At 32.7% G+C, this 26,455-nt stretch overlaps 2 protein-coding genes across 3 annotated transcripts in view; one reads left to right on the top strand and one right to left on the bottom strand.

Annotated features, from left to right (window-relative positions):
• Positions 1-9,714, top strand: part of LOC126781765 (protein O-mannosyl-transferase Tmtc3) — a 175,648-nt gene extending 165,934 nt beyond the window's left edge. The window contains exons 4-13 of the mRNA XM_050506801.1: positions 1,650-1,749; positions 3,544-3,659; positions 5,067-5,275; positions 5,521-5,725; positions 5,804-6,067; positions 6,148-6,633; positions 6,804-6,990; positions 7,447-7,727; positions 7,905-8,089; positions 8,123-9,714. Of these exons, the coding sequence (XP_050362758.1) occupies positions 1,650-1,749; positions 3,544-3,659; positions 5,067-5,275; positions 5,521-5,725; positions 5,804-6,067; positions 6,148-6,633; positions 6,804-6,990; positions 7,447-7,727; positions 7,905-8,089; positions 8,123-8,243 (2,154 nt within the window). The 3' untranslated portion in view covers positions 8,244-9,714. The remainder of the gene's footprint in view (positions 1-1,649; positions 1,750-3,543; positions 3,660-5,066; positions 5,276-5,520; positions 5,726-5,803; positions 6,068-6,147; positions 6,634-6,803; positions 6,991-7,446; positions 7,728-7,904; positions 8,090-8,122) is intronic.
• Positions 9,715-11,865: 2,151 nt separating this feature from the next.
• Positions 11,866-26,417, bottom strand: LOC126781686 (high mobility group protein DSP1). 2 transcript variants are annotated; one of them, XM_050506654.1, is made up of 6 exons: positions 26,346-26,417; positions 16,522-17,031; positions 15,971-16,183; positions 14,441-14,601; positions 14,127-14,301; positions 11,866-13,701 (listed from the first exon to the last, which is right to left on the bottom strand). In XM_050506654.1, the coding sequence occupies exons 2-6, from the start codon at positions 16,765-16,767 to the stop codon at positions 13,591-13,593; spliced, it is 906 nt and encodes a 301-aa protein (XP_050362611.1). In that variant the 5' UTR covers positions 16,768-17,031; positions 26,346-26,417; the 3' UTR covers positions 11,866-13,590. The 2 variants fall into 2 exon arrangements, with proteins under 2 accessions (XP_050362611.1, XP_050362610.1); XM_050506653.1 differs by lacking the exon at positions 26,346-26,417 and adding an exon at positions 20,923-21,566.
• Positions 26,418-26,455: the final 38 nt, after the last annotated feature.

Below are 26,455 nucleotides of genomic sequence, written 5' to 3' on the forward strand. Positions count from 1 at the left end.
ATATATAGCAGCGAAGTATATAATACATGTGACTGACTCGTACAAGAATAGGAAGCTTGTGTAGTGGCATACGAGTCAGTCTCACTCCCAAGGCGCGCCAATAGAAGTTATTCATCAAAGAGATGAAAATATATTTGTATTTAATACAAGGCGTATATAGATGGAAGTTAATTTCATTGAGTTCCATGGACACTGTTCGTCTTAAATTAAACATATGTCTCGTTCGTTTGACACAAATCGAATACGATTTATACCTACGTCTCTATTTTACGATCGTTCCGAACAATTTTGATTATTTGACGTTTTTATATTTTTTCCGACGTCCCTTTTCTAAAGATATTTTTAATGGTCTCTTACAACAGTACCCTTCTTATTACTAGGGAATATTACAAAAGTAACTCGAAGCCCGATTGAGCCGGATTTCAAAGAGGTTGAGATTTGTAAGCTTTTGCGGGCATTTCATTAACTTTTCACAAGAAAATCCGAAAGTACGGACCTATTTTGTTTTACGTCAACTCATTTTAAAAATTGGCTAAATTTTCGTTTCCTTTTGATATAGCTCCTAAGTTTTTTTTTTTGCTAATTTTAATAATATGAAGAAAACATTGTGTAAATTCATTAATGAAAAATTTTCTTTACAAATGATTAATTATATTTATTATATATATAAAAATTGATTTTCAATGTTTGACAAAAATTAGTTGACGACTGGTATGTTTTAATTGAAAATTGATTAAATTATTTATATATTTCTTATATATGTCCTTCCTTTCCTTCTCCTCAAAAAAAAAAAAAGGGAGAGGAGGCCTTAGCCCAGCAGTGGGACATTTACAGGCTGTTACTGACTATATATGTCCGTTTCGACTGCCTCGTTGTTCTAGTGGCTTGATGTAAGGCCGCAGACCCGGAGGTCATTGGTTCAGTTCCCAGGTCGGGCCAATAAAAAGTTATTGGGTTTTTTTGTCAGAAATTTCTCAGTAACAGCGCGGAGTCTGAAAGTTGGAAGTGTGTTCACTCCCGTGCCTCAGAAAGCACGTAAAGCCGGATTGCCGTCCCATCGGATTATGAGAGTTAGGGAATAGAGAATGCACTTGTGTTTGCACACATACTTATACATACTCCTGCGTAATCCTAATCTCTCTTGAGATTGGCCGCCGTGGCCGAAATCGGTCTGGAGGAAATTATTATTATATGTTCGTTTATCACATTTTCGTTTATGAATCGGTGTTGATAATTCTTTTAACGGTGTGTTTAAGGTAGCCGCATCTCAATCGCAGTAGGCATTGTTAAGTATATATTAAAGGCTCAAATCAAAAGCTCAGTTATACTGTGGTGGCTTCTTTTGCCACACAACATGAAATTTAAATCATTCGTCTTTATTAGTTTAATTCTGTAGTTTTGGAAAAAACTTCTTTTCTTTCTTTTAAAGTATATTTTAGTCGGTTTTTACTTTTTCATAATAGTTTAAAGTGTAAGCATGAAATAAAATAGTGGAAATAAATATTATTAGTATTAAATCATCAACAAATAATTAGTTTAACTATCAATGTACGAGTACTCAGGTCACACAGAATCTAATTCACGCGTATCTTGTAGTTATAAAAGTTTAGTTCTGTGTTTAAACTAAAACGGTTTACCTTTTTTTACAGGTGACAGGTGTCGTGGGCAGAGCTGAAATGCTGTCATCCTTGTTTTTCCTGGGCGCGCTCCTCTGCTACGCGCGGGCAGCCACCAGGAGACGATATACAGGTAATTAAGCACCCTTGTGTCATTACCACGCCCGTCAGTATTTAAGCAAATTATGTTTTCATTTTTTTCTGTTTTTATAATAGATGAATATATTGAATAGATGATAATTGAAACTTATAATTAGAATAGTTTATAAGGGTAAACTATCTCATATAAGAGATAACTGCCGAAAATCATTGCGAATTGGGGGATAATTTAACACAGAGATACATTTTAAAGAATTGAACAGACAAAAAATATTACAAGCAGTTTGAAAATCTTTAGGTAGACTTTAACGACCTTTGCTTTTACTTGCTTGACGTTAGCAGGCCAAGCTCTTGCTGGTGGCTTGGTCGTTACTCATCGGATGGTAAAAGTGCTGTGCTTAATAAATGTCGGCTTTAAGATGAGAGTTTCTTTTCTCTACAGGATCCACGGCTAAGGAATGCAGCTTTATATTTAATTTAATAATACTAAACATACCTAAAATTTTACCTGACCAAAATTTGCTCTCGCAAATATAAATTCATGCATTGTCGGGCATACCGACTTACCTAATTGGAATATTATATACATTCCAGAAAGTTGTACTCGAATCCAGTAAGTACTGAAAATAATTTAATTCTAGGGGGTGAAGTACGAGAACTCGAGTACGAAAACTTTCTCCAAAATCCCAGCTACCAAAGGTTGCTCAAATTTTCACGTTACCTATGTAACAGGAATGTAATTTTGTTAAGCTCGTATGGAATCGCAAATGTTTGGGGAGTTCCCACATGACGTACATTTTCCTTTCAACACTGATCTGACTTAATGTTGTTAAAAATTTTAACTGAGGTTGGGTCGGGTTAAATCGTATGTGCTCCTTATTTACCAAGAATCGTTTTAGAAAGGCAATCAATTTAAAAAAAATCTTTGAATTTTTAAAATAACTTCTTATGAAATCTTCATCTTTTGATTTCATCGTAATGAAATTCAACCGTCTATTATTATTTTGGACTAAAGTTGACGAAATTTTCGGGAACCAGTTTCTCTAAGATAGCATGAGTTCTATTACATTCCTTTCATGTTCAGTTCTAAAACTTTTTTCGATGCTTATGTATTAATGCATAGCATCTAAGATACATAATCCTCCTTTCCCTATTAGGGTTATACAAACCTGTATACAGAGACACTACATCCATACACCATGACATTTTCAACCCTCTTTGACTTGCTTACATAAAGTACAGCCTAAAGGTTCTTATTGTGTCATTGAAAGGCCGTGCCTTACTCAGGCCGCCATTGCCCTGCGGTTAAGTAGGTGATAAGCCCAATCTTTGAGAACTTTGAACTGAATTGCTTGAGACAGTAGTTGAAATAATGGAGTCAAACCTTTCACCGATGTACTTTATACGTTCTCATAACATAATGTATACATTCACAAAACTATCTAACAATAATTCTATTATTATTAGAAATATAATAATATTTCTTCGTGGACTCTTAAGCTATTTAATTCAAAAATAAAAAAAAATCGATTGAATTTGTGATACGCTGTCAATAATTTTCACCGTTCAAAATTAATTCATATATTTTTCTTATTCTTATTTCTATAATCATAAATGCCTTTTTGTACTATATATAATATATTGCTCTTTTGTCGCTCCATAAATTACATAGAGATCGCTAAATAAATTACATAAAGAGATATAATTTAATCGCTTGATTACTAATTAGTATATCTACAGTATTGTGTATTATATTTTAATAACGATAAATCCTACTAATATATTTACGCGAGTTTCAAATACTTTAAAAGTAATATTTTTTCTCTAGATTGGCGCTACGTAGCTGCGTGTACAGCTTGTGTAGGCATTGCTATGCTCTGTAAAGAACAAGGCATCACCATCACGGCTGTTTGCGTTGTCTACGAACTATTTGTTGCACAGAAGGTAAGATTCGATTGCACAACACAATAAATTTCTCTAAATATAGTAAAAAAATATAAATTATTGTTTAGAAAATTCACCACTACACTTACGTTACATATATTAGAAATAAATTAAAATTAGCTTCTTAAATTTGCTAACACAATGAATTTGTATAGTTGTTACGTGTAGGTACATGAGGAACCAACATTATGCGTGTAAATATGAGAGGTAGATAAAGAAAATGATCTGCCAGAAAGAGAAAACACTAAATTATTTTATAAGTTGGCATTAAATCGAAATGTCGGTTTTAGTTTTTATATGATTACTAGCAAAACCTGGCATGTTTTATCCTGCCTGTGTATACATATATATAAACTTCAACTTTCAGTCGATCGTATATACAAATAAATTATCGTATCGATCGTATATATAAATAATTATCGTATATACAGATTTGTATATACAAATAAATTGTTATGGCGATCGACTGAAAGTTGAAGTTAATGAGTTGGAGTCCATTCTATTAGCGAGTGGATGGATGATAGGAAAGCCATCCCCATTAAATAAGTGTTTGTGAATATATAATTTTCCTAAAAAAATCGCGTTTTCCTAACTTTTAAATAATCCAGAAGACTTCAGAGATATTTTGTGTTTATTTTTAAAATTAAATTATATATTTCTTAAGTTATAAATGGAATATATATATATATATATATTTTTAATACATTATAAAACGTGTGATAAGAATTTAAAGTCATTTAATTTGCCGAGCGCCATTTAGCATAAATACGATCGCGTTCAAGGGGTGCAAAATTTTACGTGAATACAGATAATAAATGACGTTAAACGTCAAAGCTAATATCAAACCGTTCCAGGAAACTTCGTGTGACGCGTCTAGCTAAATAGCGTCCTTAGGATACTTGATTTGAAATATATATATGTTCAAACGGATCGAAGTTTCAAACTTCGAACGTACCGGAACAAACGCAACTTTAAACATAATGTGATTTTATGTATGAAGTTGAAGAGTAGACGAACCTCATACATATTATACGTAACTTCTATTTTAATCAATGCATTCATCATCATTCGCTTGCCCTCAACCCATTCATTAAGCCGGCGAAGTGGATTTTTTTCACCTGCAGTTTGCATGAAAAACGTGTATTTCAAAACAAATATTTTTCATTATGAATTAAACTTAATTTATTTTTATAATTATAAACAAGTAAATAGGGTATTTCAGAGACATTGAGTTGGTTTCATTGAAAATAATAACTTATAATTGACTTATAAAAAATAACGAACCATCATTAAACACTTATTGAACTGTGAGTTGCTGATACTGCCATATAACATTCGAAATATATCCGTTATAAAAACTAGTGCTAGATATGTTTATAATAATTTGCACATATAATAATTTACCAGCGCCGCGGCAACAACACTGGAAGATCATGGTTCGAATATTGGGGAAAAGGGGGCTGGGGATGTGCGTGTGGGGAAGCCGCACGACGCGTTGCTACGGTATGCTGTGCAACTCTAGCGCTACTCGCTGCGAGACTACATGTAATGGGCGCACAGTTACCCGTCTTCACAAGATTCGACAATCCCGCTGGTGCTGCCTTACCTCCAGCAAGGTCAGAAACATGATCCTTTATTTTAATTGTTTAATTTGATTCACATTGAAAATCAGTTACTAAAGATACATAAAACGACGATTAGTATCTCGTTGAGAGTTTATCGGCAGCTTCTTCTATTTATTCGATAAAAAGCCAAACAATATATAATATTATCTTCAGTTAGTTTTGTTATTACTCCTAAAAAGGTCTTTATTTTTTTAAGTTACTGAAATAAAAATTGAACCTTCATTTATATCTTACAGGCATTTGACTTTCGCCTACTTGCCCGCGCTAAACGCCTGGCTGCTAACCTTGCCAGAAGCGCTCTGCTGTGACTGGACGATGGGAACCGTTGCTTTAGTCCGCTCATGGCGGGACCCACGAAACTTAGCGACTTTTGCATTGGCTACGACTTTGATTGCTGGTGCAATACACGCTTTGAGGACACGCTGTTCAGCTTTGTCAATGGTATTATAAATTTTGTTTGTGTTCTTAAAGTAAGATGTAATGATTTAGAAAACTAATTAAACATTTCGTCTCTTCCAGGGATTGGCACTGCTAGTATTGCCATTTCTTCCAGCTTCCAATCTTTTTTTTCCTGTGGGTTTCGTGGTGGCTGAGCGTGTTCTTTATATGCCATCTATGGGATGGTGCCTATTGGTTGCTCATGGATGGCGACTGGTAGCCAAAAAACGGGCTAAACTAGCCGCTGCTGCTCTTATATTCCTTCTAATGGCTTTTAGTGCCAAAACGTATGTAAGGAACTGGGACTGGAAGACTGAATATTCCATTTTTGCTTCAGGACTCAAAGTAAGTAAATAATTATTCTTTACTGTTCAATAAAAAATATGATAACCTTTGACCTTTTTAAACTAAAATGTTCGTTTTAGGTCAATCGAAACAATGCGAAGCTCTATAATAATGTTGGACACGCCTTAGAGGCAGAAGGAAAATATGCGGAAGCATTAGAATTCTTTAAAACAGCGGTCAATGTGCAACCAGACGACGTTGGGGCTCATATTAACGTAGGAAGAACTTTTAACCACCTCGGTAGATATCAAGAAGCAGAGGACGCTTATGTTAAGGCGAAATCTCTACTACCAAAAGCAAAACCAGGAGAATCATACCAAGCAAGAATAGCTCCAAATCATTTAAACGTTTTCCTGAATTTAGCAAACTTGATATCGAAGAATGCTACCAGGTTGGAGGAAGCAGATATGTTATACCGACAAGCCATTAGCATGCGAGCTGATTATACACAAGCGTATATAAATAGGGGAGATATTTTAATAAAATTAAATAGGACGAAGGAGGCGCAGGAAGTATACGAAAGAGCTTTGCTCTATGATAGCGGTAACCCGGATATATACTATAACGTAAGTGTATTATTAATAAGTTATGATATACTCCATAGCAGTATTAGTTAAATTATCAAATATTAATATAACTTTAAGATATGTATTTGTAAACTTTAGAAACGGTAAATTAAAGTAGCCTAATTTGTTTGTCTATCTACGTAATAAAATTATATAATTCTAACTTTCAGTTAGGTGTGGTGTTATTGGAGCAAGGTAAAGCCTCCCAAGCTCTCGCTTACTTGGACAAAGCGCTTGAACTTGAACCGGAACATGAGCAGGCGCTGTTGAACTCGGCCATACTCCTGCAAGAGCTGGGAGCAGCAGATTTGAGGCATCTTGCAAGACAACGGTTACTAAAACTGCTTGATAAAGACGGTGAGACAGATTTATATTGTGAATTTGTACGTTACCACTGCGATGGTAGTAAATACAATACATAGGATTGCGTTACGCAGAAGCACCAACCATTTTGTTCATGTAAAATGTTTTTATTTATAATTCCTTACGTGTTTGCTAAGTGAACCAACTGATGGTAAGTAGGCACCAGCGCCGATACACATTGGCTTTGCAAGACCGTTAAATTAACCATACCTTACGTTGTCATTGTGCCAAAAACCTTGCAAACTTAGATGGGTCTGTATTAGTCAAGAAGTCAGTCAAGTTACAGACCGCCAGACCAATGGTTTATTATTTATCTAATATCCAAAAAGTAATAAAGTGTATTTTTTTCCTTAAATTTATGACCACCCTTATGCGGTCGTCGCTTAGACTATGAAGTATGATAGTTAGGTATGTAAAATATCAACAATGGTCTTATTTTTAAATTTTCAGCAACAAACGAGCGCGTACACTTTAATCTCGGCATGGTCTGTATGGACGAGGGCGACGCGGAATGCGCCGAGCGGTGGTTCAGGGCCGCCGTGCATCTCAAACCGGACTTCAGATCGGCTCTGTTCAACTTGGCCCTGCTCTTGGCGGACAGACGAAGGCCCTTAGAAGCTGCACCGTTTCTGAAACAACTAGTCAGGCACCATCCAGACCACGTGAAGGCACTAGTACTCCTCGGGGATATTTACATCAACTCTGTTAAAGATCTGGATGCAGCTGAAAGCGTAAGTGACTCGCGTTTCCGGTTTAATAATTATAAACTGAAATATATTTTGATGACGGACATTACTTACATCGAGTTACCAAAAAAAAAAAAACATTTTCTTTCCGAGTAGACTTAACAGTAATCAATGAGTGAAATGCTGCAATGTCGAATCGATATCTCGACGTAAACGTTCCAGTGCTACCGTCGCATCCTCGAGCTGGAGCCGGACAACGTGCAGGCGCTGCACAACCTGTGCGTGGTGGCGGTGGAGCGCGGCAAGCTGGGCGTGGCGGAGGAGTGCCTGGCGCGCGCGGCCGCGCTGGCGCCGCACGAGCACTACATCCAGCGCCACCTCGGCGTCGTGCGCGCGCGCCGCGCCGCGCTCGCGCCCTCCCCCGCCCCGTCGCCCGCCAGCGCCGCCGCCCCCGCCGCCCCCGCCGCCGCCCGCGCCGCCGCGCCCGCCGCCGAGGTGCGCGCGCGCTGGAACTACATCCCGCAGCAGCCGCCCGACCCGCACGAGGTCGACCCCTCGTAGCGGAGCCCCGACGACTGAGCCGTGTAAATACGTTAGGACACTGACACCAAAATCGGTCATTACGTTGTATTATTTGCTAAAGATCAGGGTATTCGATTTGGTTCGTATTCGTCCGGAGCACGCTTCCTTTAGAGATATGTTTCGGTTTTATCGTTTGAAATTAGAACAGGAGGAAAAGGTCCGGACTAGGTTTTTAGTTTGATCTCGTAGGAGCGGCTTCGTTTGCTTAATTTTCGTGATATTAGTTAACGGCATTTAATCTTATTATGTATATTTGTATAATGTGTAGGAACGTTGGATGAACGTTACATCTTGGAACGAGCTTTCGTCAGGTATACTGTGCTCCTGCGACTTAGGACGGTGCTGCGATACATATTATAATGATCGGCCATAAGGCACGACGATCGCAGGTTACAATTATTTAGTCGCAGTGGCATAGCATATTGTTTTTCGTCATTAGCCTGGTATACGGATATTCTTTGTGTGTAATAAAAGTCAACTAGAATTATAGAGAAGACTTAACTGTTTAATGTATTAGTTACATTTTGTAACGGTAAAATTAGTTTCAATGTACTGCAGTCGATTGTTTTTGTTTTATTTTTTTTTATATAATAGTTAAATTTTTAATCAATGTTATAATAAACTATTCCCATGCTTTATTTTAGATCTTGGAATAAGATTAGATTATCTCCCACGTAATCAATAGAAAAAATATGATCTAAATTTCTTACTTAAAATCTTTATAGTAATTTTCAAGTAACGCATGATAAAGTTCCTTTGAACAAAATGCTGTTTTCCTTAAATTCATTGCCTAACACAATGGTCAATACTGTGAGCCTCCAAATAGAATGCGCGCGCATCCCACTTTTAATTTTAAATAATGAACATTGCGTGACTTTTATATAATTTAACATTTAAAATCAGAATGTTAAGATTCTATTTTTAAACTTTTGTTTTAGTTACGTTTTTATGGTTAATATATCTCTACCCTTAGATATTCCAAGAAAACTCGGGTTACATTGTTTTATGGTAACGATTTTTAAGACAGATATTTTTTTTTATATATATAAAAAATGTATTTATCTTCATTATACCTTTTTAAGTAGAAGTGTCGTGTAACGACACTGCTATGACTTAGTCTTATAACAATAGAAACCCGGGTTTTGCTATAAAATAAAAAAAATCCACTGACTTAGAACAGTTATTTTCATAAACGCCAATATTATATTTATTATGTAAAAATTAAAGTGATCGACCGTTATTAGAATAATTACGTAGATGTGAAAATGTAACGTTGTTAATGTTTTAAGATAAAAAGTAACTTTTGTAAAAACTGAATTTTTTACAATGTCTTGAAACATTTCTGATGGGATCTCCCGTAAGAGTAAACATTCATAAGGACCCCGAATATTATAAACTATTTGTCGTCAAAACATTTATTTTTATAAAATAAATGAAGTTTCAAATTAAAGGTGTGTTTTTGTTAAGCCAACTTTCCGAACGTTCATATATATTTTTTATCGTTGGAATTTTTTTTTTACAAAAAAAATCATTAATTATTTTTGAATGAATTCAGGCTTCTTTATTCTATTCGAGTTTATCAATATTAAATACAAATTCTATAGTTTAAATTTGGTCAATGTCAGTTAGAAGGCATGTTATTTCTTTGACCAAATGTTTATTTTTTCAATGTAAATTTATAACAACAATTATAAAATACATGTAAGAGATATTACTCAGAAAATAAAAACTTTAGTTCGCAAATCCTATATTAAGTAAATTAATAATTTAATCCTTTCTTTTCTCATTCTCCGGGCCAGGTACAAGGGACTTAACATATTAGTTCCCAAGGTTGGTAGCGCATTGTATGGCGATGTAAGCGATGGTTAATATTCTTACAATGCCAATGTCTATGGGCGTTGGTGACCACTTACCATCAGATGGCCCATATGCTCGTCTGGTAACATATACTATTTAAAAATAATAATAAATAAAAAAATTTGAATAAATTTGAAAATATGTTCTCCACTTGGACAGCCACACAGGAGGTGAAATATGAATCACTCCTAAGTACCGTCAACAAAATTAGAGATAAGGAATCACAAATTTCATCATCATACTTCATGAGGAACAAATACGAAGAGCAGAATATTGTAATACTATAATCTTGAACCCTAATGCTTTAGATTGCCTAGTTACCAAAACGCGATGGTTGTGGCCATGCACAAACGCGAAAACGCCATAAATCTCATATCTACCAAAACAACGTAGTATTGTGCCTTTTAATCATTACGTAAATTCTTTCTTTGAAAAACAAAAGCATTGAACTTTTCAAAATATTAAGTTTACGTATGTTTATACGTAAACTTAATATTTCGCACTTAAATTAAATATGAAGGTGAAAATTACGTGGTTAGTGGTAGTAGTAGTTTTAAAGCGCCCCCGGCGAGTCCCACATACCCCACCTTTCCAGTGAAAACGCCCGTGGGGAAACGCATAATGCGATAAAAGGTTTCAAAACGTCCCAAAAAGAAGTGTGTGTGAGTGACAAAGATAGGAAATATCAATCAACGCGACTTTAAATACAAATAAAAGAACAATTTTAGTGTAAAAGATTTACTATATTGTTTTGTACAGATCACAAAATTCAAAACAATGTTGCCTCATTACACGCTTACCTTAAACACCTATGTTTTCATATATAAAAGTTAACACCATCTTACCTTTGAAAAGTTAAAAACATAGGAATCTATATAGATACACTTATATAAAAATATCAGTTTTAATCCAATTGACTACATATACAAAGTTTAATGTTATTGCAAAATATTTCGTTGTGATCATAGTACTCTGGCTCTATGACTGCTCTTTGCGGTACAGTGGCAAACATTTTAACGTCAATGTATTGACTTATGTTATATGACTTGGTATAAGGCAATGGTCGAAACTTTTTAATTTTAATTATTAATTAAAAAAGTAGCGTTGCTCAATAAAAACTATTTATATATGTTTAGAATTACTTTTTCTTTTTCATAAACGTCCTTGTGCTACAATTTCGAAATAATAATAATAATATTCGACGGAAGTTTAATGTAGCTAAAATTAATATGAGATTATAAACAAGAATTGAGTTTCTTTGAATTATCATTTTAATTTTAATATTTTATCAATTAAAAATAAACTATATATAAAGAATTCGTTATAATAAACAATATATATATACAAATTTTAATTTATAAAATTTTAAACGGTTTTTCGTAATCTTTTTTTTTTCACAATTCCTCAGTCACTAAAACATTCGCCAAACATAACTGGACCACGCCATCTTGTCGCATATGTCACAATAGAGCAGGTAGGGGGACAGAATGACCCAATTTATGATCTAGAACTATCTAAGCTTTACAGCATTTTTTTTACTTTAAAAATTTTTAGCGGTCGTTTAGATGAACACTGTTCTCTCTTTCTTTCATCATTGATTTGACATTCGAAGGAAGAAGACAGTTGTTCATTGGCATTGACATTTGTCGACATTGTTCAACTACTTACTTACTATACATTTATATATCCATAGACAGAATCGATGTTTAAATTTTTATATATAAAGCCAACTTTAATTATTTAGTGTAATTTCGTGCCCTACCCTACCGCCTCTATGGTAACGCAGATGCGACAAATAAATAACAATCAAATTAATAATATGGTAAGACGTGTCCTGAGGTACGTTTACAGCTATATATACATTAATTTAATCAGTTACGCTTAAAATTTAAGTACTATCACGTTCTTGCAGTTCTTTATGTACACTTGTTTATTTAATTTTATAATTTTTTTTTTTTATTTCATATAACACAAACATCATTATCAATACATTAAATGAATTTCGTTAAAAAATAAACATCGCTTTATAAATCTCCTATATGTGATATTTATACTTTTTTTTTTTATTCAAACAAATTAAAAATTTTAACCATAACAATCTAAAAATATAAAGAAATGTAATTTTCCTATGTAACTAACAAATTAACTATTTACAATTTAAAGATACATGTTACAAATTACTGTTCACTCGTGCTTTCCTTACGTAATATTGTTTTTTTTTTCACTTGAGAATTGCTTATAATTTACTTAAATAACCTCAAATGACTAACACTTTGATCGGACTAAAACTATGTATTGCCACGACGAAAATATAAGGCAACATCACTTTATTACACTTAAAGGATGGTAACACCACAATACTTCAAGGTTATATCAACTTTTAAAATGTTATTGGATATTTCAAAAGAAAATCATAGAATGAAATCATAAATTTTAAGTTTCTATATCATATCACACTTGGTACTTACATTTTTTTAATAATTATTATTTATTTTATAAGAACTTTATGTTTATTAACAAAAAAATGGTCGTATTGTGTCCATAAAAAAAAACGAATGTTATGTATTCGACAGCAAAATATCTATACTTTAATTAAGCATTTTAATTGATTGGTAAGATGTGAATTTCATATGAAAAAACACTAATAGATAGCTAATGATGAGCATGCATTGTAATGTGTCAACTATTGTACTCTAATAATAATAACCTCGTCAAGGGCCAAAACTATAACCCAGGGCTAGCTTACCACTAGCTTTATAGATTTATAATGAAAATTTGATATTAGAAAATTATAAAAAATACATTTAATAATAACAGCATATTAATAGAAAAATACATTTTTATTAGACTTATAAAGCCACTCTTCGAAATTAAGAAGTGTGATATCATACAGCCACTATAAAATCCTAATTGTGACGTAATAATAAACAAAACATAGAAATTATCCGTTTAAAATTCGGCACAACCATATAATTTCCGACAGAGTACAACTATTCCAACAAAAAATCTTTACATTTTAAAGAAATCAGATCTGTAATTATTATTCGAGTTCTTTCATTCAAACTCAAAACCAATAAAACGTTAGAGGTTACAATATTTAAAAAAAAAAAAAAAAGATATAATAATACTTGGGCATCACCTGCTATCGCCCTTAAAATATAAATCTAAAACAATTTATCAGTTAATTTATTATTTTAAATTAGGAATTTCGTCAGTTCTAAAATTAAAACAGGTGGACCCGTATTTCAAAAAAAAAAAAAAAGCTAATGTAATTTTATCTGTGATGAAACCTGTCCCGTAATCATATATGACAGACAAACTTACAGTAGTAGTGATACCAGAAATATAACAAGAGGACAACTTAACATAAACTCCGCTTTATATATTTAGTCCAGCAGACTTTCGCTTGGTCCTGTCACATGATTTCTAAATATAACAGGGTGTTTTACATACAACAACAATATCTTATTTATTTGTACTCATCATCGGCTTCAAAGTCACCGACTTCCTCCTCCGGTTCGGGCTGCTGCTGCTGTTGCTGAACTAATGCCAGCGGTCCTTTTTTGTATGCTGTCATCTCCTAAAAAAACGTGCAATATATGATGTAATAATAGAAATGTGCAAATGAGACCTGATTGTTCCGAGCAATCTCATGCAGGCAAACTTTGTTAAGAGTATTTTAGAACAAAAAAGGGGTATATGGCAAAAAATTATGATCAATAATATTATATTAATAATATAATATGTATTTTATTTATACATATAATATATACCTATAGCCTTAGTTTGAATGAAATTTTCCTCTACCATTATCTCCTAAACTGTTTTTTTAATAACATATTTTTTGCTTATGCTTTTGGTACTAATTATCTAATTACGCATCACGAACTATTCATTATGAAATAGGTATTAACCGTTTTTTCTTTTGACGGTACCTGCGGAGACTTACGGAGTTAAGTTCCGTGCGAACGGTACCGACGCGTTACGAAGGCGATGTGTACTTACCCTGTCGTACCTCGCCTTGTCCTGCTCGCTGAGCGCCTCGTACTTGGACTTGGTGTCGGGGTCGGCGGCCGCCCAGCGCTTGCCGAGCTCCTTGGCGATGTCTCCCATCGTGTACTCCGGATTGATGGCTTTCACCTTTGAACGTTCATGGTTACAGAACCAGAAGAACGCTGACCTGTTGGTTATTAATAATAATTACGATACGAAATTTAACACATTTTAAAATTTACTACATTTCAATTATTTTTAAAACAATTTAAAAGTTTCCTAAGCTAGGATATGTAAAATATAAAAAAACACGACCATAAACTCACAGCGATCGTTTAGGGGCGTTGGGGTCCTTGACCTGCGCACGCTTGCGCCCGCGCACCTTCACGTCCTTGGGCGGGACGTAGTTCTGCATCTGCAAGTCGTACCGCTTCTTGTCCTGTTCCGCCATCTCATGGAACCTCTGCTTTTCCTTCTCTGACATTGTCTGGAGAATGGGACATATACATATTTAGATGTATGAGTGTAGAATAATGAAAATTCTAAAACTTCCAACGCTATAAATTCTATATAAATTTCAACACTTGTAAAATAAACTACATTATATTTCCATTCTAACAATACGTTGATATTTTTTAAATCGCATCATGAAGATAAAATAAAATTTGATCTTCATTTGTTTTGATGCGTTTCATGTCTATGATGAACGATGCACGTTGGTGAACGTTTACCATAGGGTAGCCCATTTGAGCGTTCCCATAGAGCCCATAGATCGAAAGATAGTATGAAAAGTAAGAACTACGTAAAGTTAATTGTAAGTTATGCAATTTATTTCATCGCCATGGAGATGGTTGCTTGTACATAGCATTAGAGTCTGTCACGTTAATATACTTAAGCGATCGATTCATTTTTCAGTAAGGTAAAGTAAATGTTAGCTAGACTAGACTAGAAATATAAATAAAACAAGAACTTCAAGCCATAATGAAGATAATAAATCGTTTTTTAACTATACCCTATTCCAAAAAAAAAATATATCTTTAATTACAATACAACAACAACCACCTTATGACATCAATTCACTTTAATTTTATTTTCAAAGTTCTGATAACAATATCACCGACATTCAAAACGCCATTCAAAACGCCATTTTTTCACGAATCCATAATATCCTGTGCAGTTAGCTCGTCTCTTGAGAATTCCGTCCGATTTCGATCATGAAGAGATCAGATCAATTTTGTACACTGCTCGATAACATTTACAATAATAACTTTAAGCAACTGTTATATAGTAACAGCCTGTCAATGTCCCACTTCTGGGCTAAGGCCTCCTCTCCCTTTTCCTTCCCTTTGAGGAGAAAATTTGGAGCTTATTCCACCATGCTTCAATGCGGGTTGGTAGAATACACATGTGGCATAATTTCAATGAAATTAGACACATGCAGCTTTCCTCACGATGTTTTCCTTCACTGTCAAGCTCGAGATGAATTTTAAAAAAATTCAGTAGTGCTTGCCCGGGTTTGAACCCACGATCATCGGTTAAGATTCACGCGTTCTAACCACTAGGCCATCTCGACTTTTTTTACTGTTACGCTTTCACGGCAATGGACACTGAACTGATTTTGATAAAATTTGGTATCAAGTAAGCTTGAACCACTAAGGAAGGACAGGCACTCACCTGACAACAAGCGGACGAAAACTAGTGTATAAGCCGAAGATTGACGAATAAGATCTATTTTTTATACGATAAAAGAAAAATACAAAGGGGAATTTCACAATGTGAGTTTCAAAGGACTTATAATACAGGAAATTGTTTAGTGAATTGAAAATTAAAACAATTAATATTGTCGTTTTACTCACATTCCACCTTTCAGCACATTTCTTGGAAAATGCTGCGAAAATAACGTTTTCTTCGGGATGCTTCTTCTTATGCTCTTCCCGGCAGGTTTGTACGAAGAAGGCATAGGCAGTCATCCTGCCGCGCGGCTTGTTGTTCGCTCTCGCACGAGGCATCCTGCCCTTGTTGGTCGCTTGAGCTAATAGAGCTTGCTGTTGCGCTTGTTGCTGTAATTCCTGCAACAATTTAGATTGTTAATCTCCTGTGTATTTTTTTTTCTATTAGTGTTAATGTCAAAATTGAACTTTAATTTTATCGGACGTTAAATGGCTTTAACTTTAGACAACCATGATTAAATTGACATATGTATTATTATTTTTAAAACTATTTTTATTGATTTTAATGACAAAATTATTTTTATATGTTGTTATGTACCTTTACTTACTACCATCTTAATAATGATTTAATTATATGAAAAAATAAAGAATGAGTAGCAAAATTATGTTATTTTAATTAAAATTTTCAACAAGGAGTAACTATTAAAATTATTAATTAATTTGTTTATTTATCTCACCTGCAAGGTAGCAGATTGCCTTTGAAGTGCAGCTTGAATTTGTTGTTGCTGAGCCACTTGTATTTGTTCCTGTAGACTTTGCTGCTGCTGTTGCAATGATTGAGCTACTTGCTGCTGCAAGGCTGCTTGTGCTTGAACTATTGCCTGAGCCTGTGCTTGACTCACTTGTAATTGCAAACTTTGCTGGCTGTTCTGCTGGTCAACCTGCTGTTGCTGTTGCTGCTGTTGTTGTTGTTGCTGTAGCATCTGTTGTAGAGTTTGCTGTTGATTCTGTTGCTGTTGTAGGGTCTGTTGCAAATTTTGATTTTGCTGCTGCAAAGCCTGCTGCAAGCTTTGCTGTTGCTGCTGCTGCTGCTGCTGCTGCTGTTGCTGTTGCAGTTGTTGTTGTAATTGATTTTGTTGGATTTGATGTTGCTCTTGAGCTTGCTGTTGTAAAGTTTGATGGTTCTGTTGGATACCGTTGGCTTGATGGTTGCTTTGATCAGAATCAGGACTCGATTGATTTTGTCCCTAGAATTAAAAACAATAAAATTAACTTAGCAAACCAAAAAGTAAAATAGACTATATCGTATTCAAATAACAGAAATTTGACATTTAAGGAAAGTACTATCAAGCTTTCAAAGAATTACCAATTTTTTTATTTTCACTAACAGTTAAGCATACAACTATTGAGTGGATACGACATTAACCTATCCGTAACCGTAACAGCCTGTGAATGTCCCACTGCTGGGCTAAAGGCCTCCTCTCCTCTTTTTGAGGAGAAGGTTTGGAGCTTATTCCACCACGCTGCTCCAATGCGGATTGGTAGAATTCACATGTGGCAGAATTTCAGTGAAATTAGACACATGCAGGTTTCCTCACGATGTTTTCCTTCACCGTAAAGCACGAGATGAATTATAATCACAAATTAAGCACATGAAAATTCAGTGGTGCTTGCCCGGGTTTGAACCCACGATCATCGGTTAAGATTCACGCGTTCTTACCACTGGGCCATCTAGGCTTTTTTTTTTTATTAACCTATCGTCGGGATCGTACCTGCGACTTGTACTTCGCTAAGCTACCTCTGGGCATTTTGTAAAACTCATAAAATTAAATTCAAATATTTTGTTACAGCATTACTTTTTATTTTAATTGTATTCCCCTTGCTTTACTTATTTACCAGCGATTATTATTACTCATATTAATGTTTACTTTTCATAATCATTAATAATAGTAATGATAATATCCTGGGACATTATTCACACACGGCCATCTGATCCCAAACTAAGCAGAGCTTGTACTATGGAAACCAGACAACTGATACACTACATATACACTTTTTCTTTGTAAATACATACTTATATAGATAATTACACCCAGACTCAGGACAAACAGACATGTTCATGCACACAAATGTCTGTCCTGGGTGGGAATCGAACCCACAACCTTCGACGGCAAGTATCTACCAACCACATCAACCGGCCCGTAAAATTATTAAAAATAATTCAATATTAATATTATCTCTACCACAAAATATCAAATAGTGGACAACCACATCATTTTATCAAAAAAGTTAAAATTAATGATTGAATCAATGTCCTAAATAGTTATATATAACAAAGACAACATAAATTTCATAGCTAAAATAATAATAATAATAAAAAATATATATTCATAGCTAAACAAAATCATAACCTTCTATTTATAAATTATTATTTTTGTATTTATAGAGACCAGAAAATGTTCCACCTAATGGTAAGTAGTCATCTCGAACATAGGCCTTTGCACTGTAAAAATTATTAACCATTTCTACCACCGCCTTTTATGCATGCATATGTCTTTTGTGCATGTAATTACATACTGTTATGATGTATTGTACACATAGTAAATATGTATTATTGTACAAGGAGTGTTCTTCATAAGCCATTTAATTTTTCATATATTTTTTTATATTATTGGTAGGTGAACGAATAAATGGGCCACCTGATGATAAGTGGTCACCAATGCCCATAGACATTAACATGTAGGAAATGTTTACCATTGCTTACATCGCCAATGCGTCATAAACCTTGGAAACTAAAATGTTATGTCCCTTGTGCCTGTAATTACACTGGCTCACTCACCCTTCAAACCGGAACACAATAATACCAAGTACTGCTGTTTTGGGGTAGAATATCTGATGAGTGTGTGGTATCCACCCTGATGAACTTGAGCAAAGTTCTACCACCAATAAATTTCAGACAATGCAATCAAAAGGGAAACTCAAAAAGAAGATTTAAAGATAGGTGGCAATTATATTTATATACAAATTTGTACAAGATTAATATTTATATGCAATAGACACATATATTTATTTATGAAACAAGTTATAAAACATTGACTGTAGCTGTATCGGTACCCATATATTCTAATTCATTGAAAGCCCTAGAGAATACATTACAACTGAGGCCTAACTCATTATTTAATAGAATTTAGTCAAGTTGAAAGTAGAACTTTTGTTTTTTTTTTTTTTTAAATACTGCCCTTAAACTTAAAACTATTTTGTTCTATTATTGGTTTAATATTAAATAATTAATATGTATTATTATAACATAACAAATTATTTTTTTACTACCATGATCATTTCAGAAGACTAATGTAATTGCCAGTCTAAATATACATGTTAAAAAAAATTGCACCAGGCTCCAAAAAGCTTACTAAAAAGCGCAGATACTACTGTAATTTGATATTAGAAAAACTTTCTTATGTCTGTTAGTTCGGTCAAATTAGTTTAATTTAGAGACGTACATATTCATTATCTTGAAGACATAATTGAAAAAAGGTGTTGTGACACAAAAAGATGATTTCAAGTAATTGTCTGTGTTATGTTTTTGAGTTGATTACTTATTTGTGTACATAGACAACATCTTTAAAGTTTTAAAATGTAACAGATACCATGATGTGTTTAATGACTTGAAATATTCATGGAAGTCACAAATTCAAAAAGTTTATAAATTCCACATAACATCCAATTACACCTTTATTAAACCACCAATAATTATAATGTATAATTTAAACTCTATATTTCATATATAAGAGAATATGTTACAAATCATCTAAATCAAGTTTTTTTAAACGAATCAATGAAAGGTATTAATAGTGTTAGTTTTTGTTTTATTATGTACATTTATCATTCTACATTTAAAAAAAATACCTTGGAATATAATATAAATATTACTCATATGCAAATTTTATGGAAAAGTACAAAATAAAATTGCATGCCAAGACAATTCTATATAAAATAGTATATAATATATTGTTGGTAATAAAAAAGTATCATACATAATATGAAAACCCCTATGAAAACAATATGTATCAATATGATTTTCAGTGAATGATTATGATAATTTCGCTTCTTATTTAATTTTATATAATAATGTATTGTGTTGTTATTTTCTGTATCTAACATAGTTACATAATCCGAGTATGTTATATAACACTTCTAAACTAAAAGATATTTAATAACTGAAAGCCAAAAGTTTTTAAAAAAATATTCAGATTGATAAGTTTTAAACAGCACGAAATTTCAACTAGACTACTAAAGCTTTTGCTCTGTTAAATATGCTGTTGTTAGGTAAGGTTGATTTTAAAACAAAGTCATTTGATTACTTTTTCATGGTTTTTTTGTTGAAGAAAAATATTAATGATAGTTATGTTTTACGTAATTTGAATACTTATAACAATAAATATAAATACTACATTACCAATTACTTCACCGGCATTTTCTCACGGCTAAACAATACACAAATATCAAAGAAATGTTTACGTCGGCGTCAATAAAATTTTATATATACTAATCTATATGAAATGAAATTGCATGTAGTGAATTAAAATTATATATCCTAATTCAAAATATTTATCATTCCAATGGAATAATTACTACAATGTAAAATAATTGAATTTAATTAATCGGTATGTCACTATAACAGATTTCGTAAGTTGGAGTTGTAAGATGGAGGCTTTTTATATTATTGTTACTAAATTGCCACATTTTAATTTAAATACCTAAACCGATTTTCTACCTATGAAAATTTGCTAAGCCCAAGTCCGCGCACTATTAAAGAGTTATGTTTTTATTAAAGTTATATTTATTTAGTGGATTTATAATAGTCATAACATAAATTATATTCACGGGAATATTTTTTAACTATTAAAATGCTAACCATAGACAAAGAAAAAAAACAATTGTAATACCCGAAGGGTATGACTGCCCGATTAATGATTAATCATTAATAACAAAATGCACGTGTTCTTTGTTATTATTGTTTCGTTTTAAAATATGTTGTTATATTCGAGTATTTTGGTTGTCATTTTGTTATATCTTTAACTTATGACTTGCCCAGCTATTAAAACATGTGTTAAGAAATAAATTTCATAATATACCGTTGGCGACGAAGTCTGTTGCTCTACAGATCCTGAAGCGTACCACCAAGGTTGTTGGGGAGATTCTTCCCTGTTATTTGTAGTAGTCATTAAACGATAATCAAAACCTGGAGACGAAGTACTATCGCAACCAGTGTTTGTAAAACCGCCAGTCATTTTGTAAGAATATAATTGATGGGTTACAGTAGCAGTACTTCTAGCAATCTCTTCAGTTAATTGTTGTTGGTGCTGTAATTCGCCAGAGCCACCCGGCCACCACGAGGCATCGTCGCGCGCACCCCAAGCGCCCCCCGTTGCGCCCCGTTCCCCCATATCACAATCGCCGCTTTCGGCTAACCAGTTTCTTTATTCCGCTTCAGCTGCCTTTAATTATTCTTTGTTTTGTAATGTTTTTGAAACCATATCCTTTGTATGAATTAGTTGTAATGAGATAAAGCTCTTGCTTTATTGTCTTTTCTTAGCTTCTATAATACTGTTTTTAATGAAACACTTATGTATTCGACACAAAATACGTTTTTATCACAAAAAACCTATTTCTTTATAAATTATAATTCATTTTGTTCCGAATTATAATATGTAAGCATTCAAAACACTTTAAGTTCACAGAATTAAAAAGCTGCCGGCTCAAAAGTTTCACTCCACGCGCGTACGTTTTGTCTTCGTTCGTATTTAAGTCAATACATTTGGCAACGTCGCATAGTAGGACGCTAAACAAGTGCACAGTGGTGCCCTCAACGCGCAGCGGACGTTTTGGGAACATAAACGAAGAGAGACCGAACTTGCACGAAGTGGCAACAAGCTCGTCCAGCAACCGGTCAATAAGGCGATTAGCGCTGCCTCGTACTCTCCATACGTACATACCAAAATTATTTTGATGTTATAGAAATATAAGTTTATAACACAAACAACGGAAGTTACATTTTTTAAAATATATAAAAAACTTTGGTAAATATTTACAAAATATATGTAAACGATCAACGAAAGCCTATCATGGCATTAAATTAAACGCAATATTGCAATTCATAAAAAGCCCTGGTAAACTTATAAAAAATGTAAAAAAGAAAACACTATAAGTATATCGTATTTTCATAAAATTTATATAAGTATAAAATGTTATTGTTTATATAATATATCAAATTAACCTCTTTAAATGTTAACGGTTAACTAATTATGTACTTTTTATATAACATTAAATTACTTACTAATTAACATGATAAGGGTGTTGAAAGAAGCGATATTATAATCAAATAGTTAAGTACTTATATTTATTTTAAAGCATATACTTTTATTTATAAAATACTAGTTACCTACTCGTAACGACTTCGTACGGTAACGTGAATAGTACTACCTTCCTATATTATATTTAAATTAGGATAGTTAAAAACAAACACAATACGAACAGTATCGAGCCAAGAAACCTCTTTGCATAAAAGATAGTATTATTTTGTCATTCTGTAGTACTAATGCACTTTGTAGTCTTACCCGTCCTTACGTCCCGATTTCTTTTTGTTCTTAGGTGTTTATACTTAAATATCTCGTATCTCTAAACCGGATGCGTTGGTATTAACGGCGTTGGTATTAACCCCGTGTTTTAAAATAATTGGTTTTTTTTTATTAATAAATCATCTTATAGTTTCTATTTACTCATATATCTTCCATATACAAGTAGCAATCAGAACATTTTTATTTTATTGTATCGCAGATTGTCGCATTTATGTATAACACAGACAGGTTAAACAAAATAATGGATCTAAATTGCAAAAATTAACAACAGGAAATCCAAATCTATTAGTCTTACTAGTGAGCCCCTAAAGGACAATTGTCTTTAACTTAAACGGCAATCAAACTTCTATTATATTTATTAGGGTATTATTCTTGTTCATTAACTTAGTTATTATAAACTTACCAACCGAACGGTTGGAAATAAAACTTATAATTTTTACCGTACAATCGATCGATCTTAAGATCTTTCACGTTTCATCGTGAAAGTTTTCCAATATGTATTTAAGAAATTTTCTCTTTTATTATCAACTTAAGGCATCATATTTTATACTATAAACTACTACAATAAGGAAAGTTTAAAAAAATACTTTGATTTTTAATATGTACAAAATGTACTCATTTATTTTTGTCCATTTACGTCCAAAACATAGAAGTAACTTCAACTCTCGTAAGAAGTAACGTCAACTCGGCTGTATTATGTTTCCTCGGCTGGCATAAATTGAGTTTATTATATAATATGTTTGTATTCTAGGAAAATTAACATAGAAAACAAAGCATTAGGAGCCCTAAAGGGGTTGTATTTCCTTGCAGCAAGTATTTGAAATTTTTATTTAATTGGGGTTTAGTTTCTGAAACATATATATATGTATATGTACACCAAAATAATTACATAATATGAGTTAGATTTCAATAGGTAGGCAATTTAAACACGCTGCTCAATAACATGGCTTCTCTTTATTTTTAAGAATACTACCAATATCTATTTTTAGGAGTGGGTACAATAGCCCAGGGAGTTGGGATCGAACCTTTCACACTGCTAGGTGCATACCGTTGAAATATTAAACACAATATTTATCCAGTGAACGATATTTGACAACATTTATTCTATATATATAAATATATTCTATATACATAAGATTTATTTCTTTGTTTTTCAGATTCACACAAAAGCTACTAATTTTATATATTAAACCTTCATATGATTGTCTACAGTTTCGGAATAAACAAAGGCTTTTGTACATTGTGTTTATATTTTTTTTCGTGCAAATCTTTTGAAAAATTGTTTATAACCTATTCAGAGATAAAACTGTCAACCCGGGCGTTTTACCAGCGAACGCTGCCATACATACAATTGTATGGAAATTTTCTAGATCTCCAAAATTACTAGAGAAAAACGACAACTTGCAAAGACTTTTTTCGTTAAAACTAAAGTAACGGCGCTTAGCAGTTTTTGTTTTAAAAAATATTTGATAACTTTGGTTCAAATTTAGCGTCACGCTATATTAATCATTATCAGAATGAATTACACGTTATTGGAGTTTTTTAAATAAAAATAAAGTTTATTCTTGAAGCTGTCAGATATATAAATATTTGAATAAACGAATACAAAACAGAACTTGGATGCAGTGAGATGTACATATTATAGGAGTATAGATTGCATGGCTCAATACTGATTATACGATTACGATATTTATATAATCATTAAAAACATCATGGAATACAAATTTTTCCTGTACAAAGTCGGGATTGTTCTGCCAATAAAAAAAAAATCCTTATCAAATCTGATCAAATTGACTGTAATCCAGCGGGAAATATATAGTTCCTAAGCAATTATTCTAAAATGTTATTTTAAGTAATTTATCAAGAAATAGTCAAAAGTCAATGTCAAAAATCTATTCAATATAGAAACTCATAAATCATCACAAATATACCACCGGTTCGGCAATAAACACCTCAGACTTGAGAAGAACCGCCAAAAGAAACTAAGCGGGATATTTTGTTTATATCTCAACCTTTAGAATTACAAGTACTATTCAAAAATAGCAGAATAATACATATTTTCTTTAATTTGAAATAAACTGGAGGCGATTGTTTCATTCCCAAGGTGTGCAATCATTTAAAAAGTCATTTGTTGTGTATTGTCCTTTAGTACAAAAGCGTTCCTTAACGATTCTTTTAAATTTCACAATTGAATATTTTTGAACGTTTTCTGGAATCCTGTTGTAAAAGCGTTTACATTGTCCCATAAAAGACTTACTAATCCTTAGTAATCTGGTAAAAATGGTTGTAAGTTTAATAATAAATAATACAGCGAGCGTACTGCTTAAATAATCACCATAATATTAAGCCTGTAATTAAATATTTAAAAAAAAGATTGAATACTTTTGTACTTACATTTTTATGACTTCAAAACACAAAACAAAAAACAAGTCGTTTTTTCGCTTTGACTAGTATTTGAAACGGCCAAAAAGACAAGAGGTTTGACAACATTTGAGCAGAATATTCGCTCAAATACAAATGTGTGGTTAACCAACCGTAACAGAAGTTAAAACGATTATTCTACCCGTCAGAATATTTATACAAGAACGAACCGTTTTGTACACATATAATACAAAATTACAATAATCAATCTTTATTATATTAGTAAATATTAAAGATAATTTTTATGCTTGAGTATATAATCGACTACGCTTAAAAAATAAGATATAACCATAATAAATAAAATAAAAAATGTAAATATAATCTGTTACATTTAATCTCAGCAAAATAAACCTGATATAACGTAAAATTAATTTGTATATTATAAATGTTTTGAAGACAACGGAATAAATTGATCGACCCACGACAGCAGCGCACAGTTTTTCAAAAAATTACCAAAAACTATTATAACCAAACCTTTAAATGCGTAAACATGTAGAATATAACGTAACGTTTGAGAGCTGGAAAACTTATTTTGTTTAAGGGTTGACAAAGATGAAAAATGTGGAATTTTGTGCCATAATTCCAAAAGCTAAACGAAATTGTCAATTGTGCGAATATAATGAATATGAAGTGTTCATGTAATTATTGTTGTGGTTTATTTCGATGATTTTTTCATATATATATTTATTTTTTTCTTAGCATATAACAGTTTTTTTAACACTTTCGACTTTGCGTGGTCTTGTCATACATAGACCTAGTGATTTTATTAAACTGAACCTTCTGCGATTCATACATACAGCCCTCAAAGAGGCAGCATATCTCGCATAGTCGAAGGCAGTTGCGATTCTGAATTGTTTAAATGCTATATAGGCTATGAAAGTTATTTTTAATTTTCTCTAAAACGGTGCATTGCCAGAAACCAAACCTGTACCAAATATAACACTATTTTCTCCTGTTCTACTTAGTATACTCAGATTTAGCCAATTACATTTTTGTCCTACTGCAATAAGTTAAAGTAAAAAAAAGTTTATTATAGTACAGTAATAAAAATCAATTCTAATTATGATACAACCATAGGGACTTTTACTCGTTGTCAAACTGTTAAAGATCCGAATTAATAAAAAAATATACATAACAATAAATATGTGGCACTTTCAAATCAACAATATTTTATCATTTATAATATAAAATTAAAACAAAGAGATACTAAATACAAAACCTAAATTTAAAAATCTGTCAAGTTTTGTGTCTTTAATATGACGTATCTACACGATGTATTGCTATAGATACTCACCACTACTGATACCGAATTGTGGCCTGTGTTATGTATAGTGTCACTTTACTTCGGCACTCGGCAGCCATTTGCTTATAAAATTAGAATGTAATACTAAAAATACCATTTAAACCACATCACTGAGCTAGCAAAATATTAATGAGATTCGTACTTTTTCGAATACAAATAACATTACTTTATCATTATAAAAAATAATAAAACTCACCGAGTATGTATTTATTATAAATGAGCACACGATTTCAGCGCTTATTACGTAGGGAACTTCGTGTTCGTTCGTACTTATAAACACACGACTGACAATGTCAGTGACAAAAC

The sequence above is a fragment of the Nymphalis io genome, chromosome 4, assembly GCF_905147045.1.
Source record: "Nymphalis io chromosome 4, ilAglIoxx1.1, whole genome shotgun sequence".
NCBI classification, from domain to species: domain Eukaryota; kingdom Metazoa; phylum Arthropoda; class Insecta; order Lepidoptera; family Nymphalidae; genus Nymphalis; species Nymphalis io.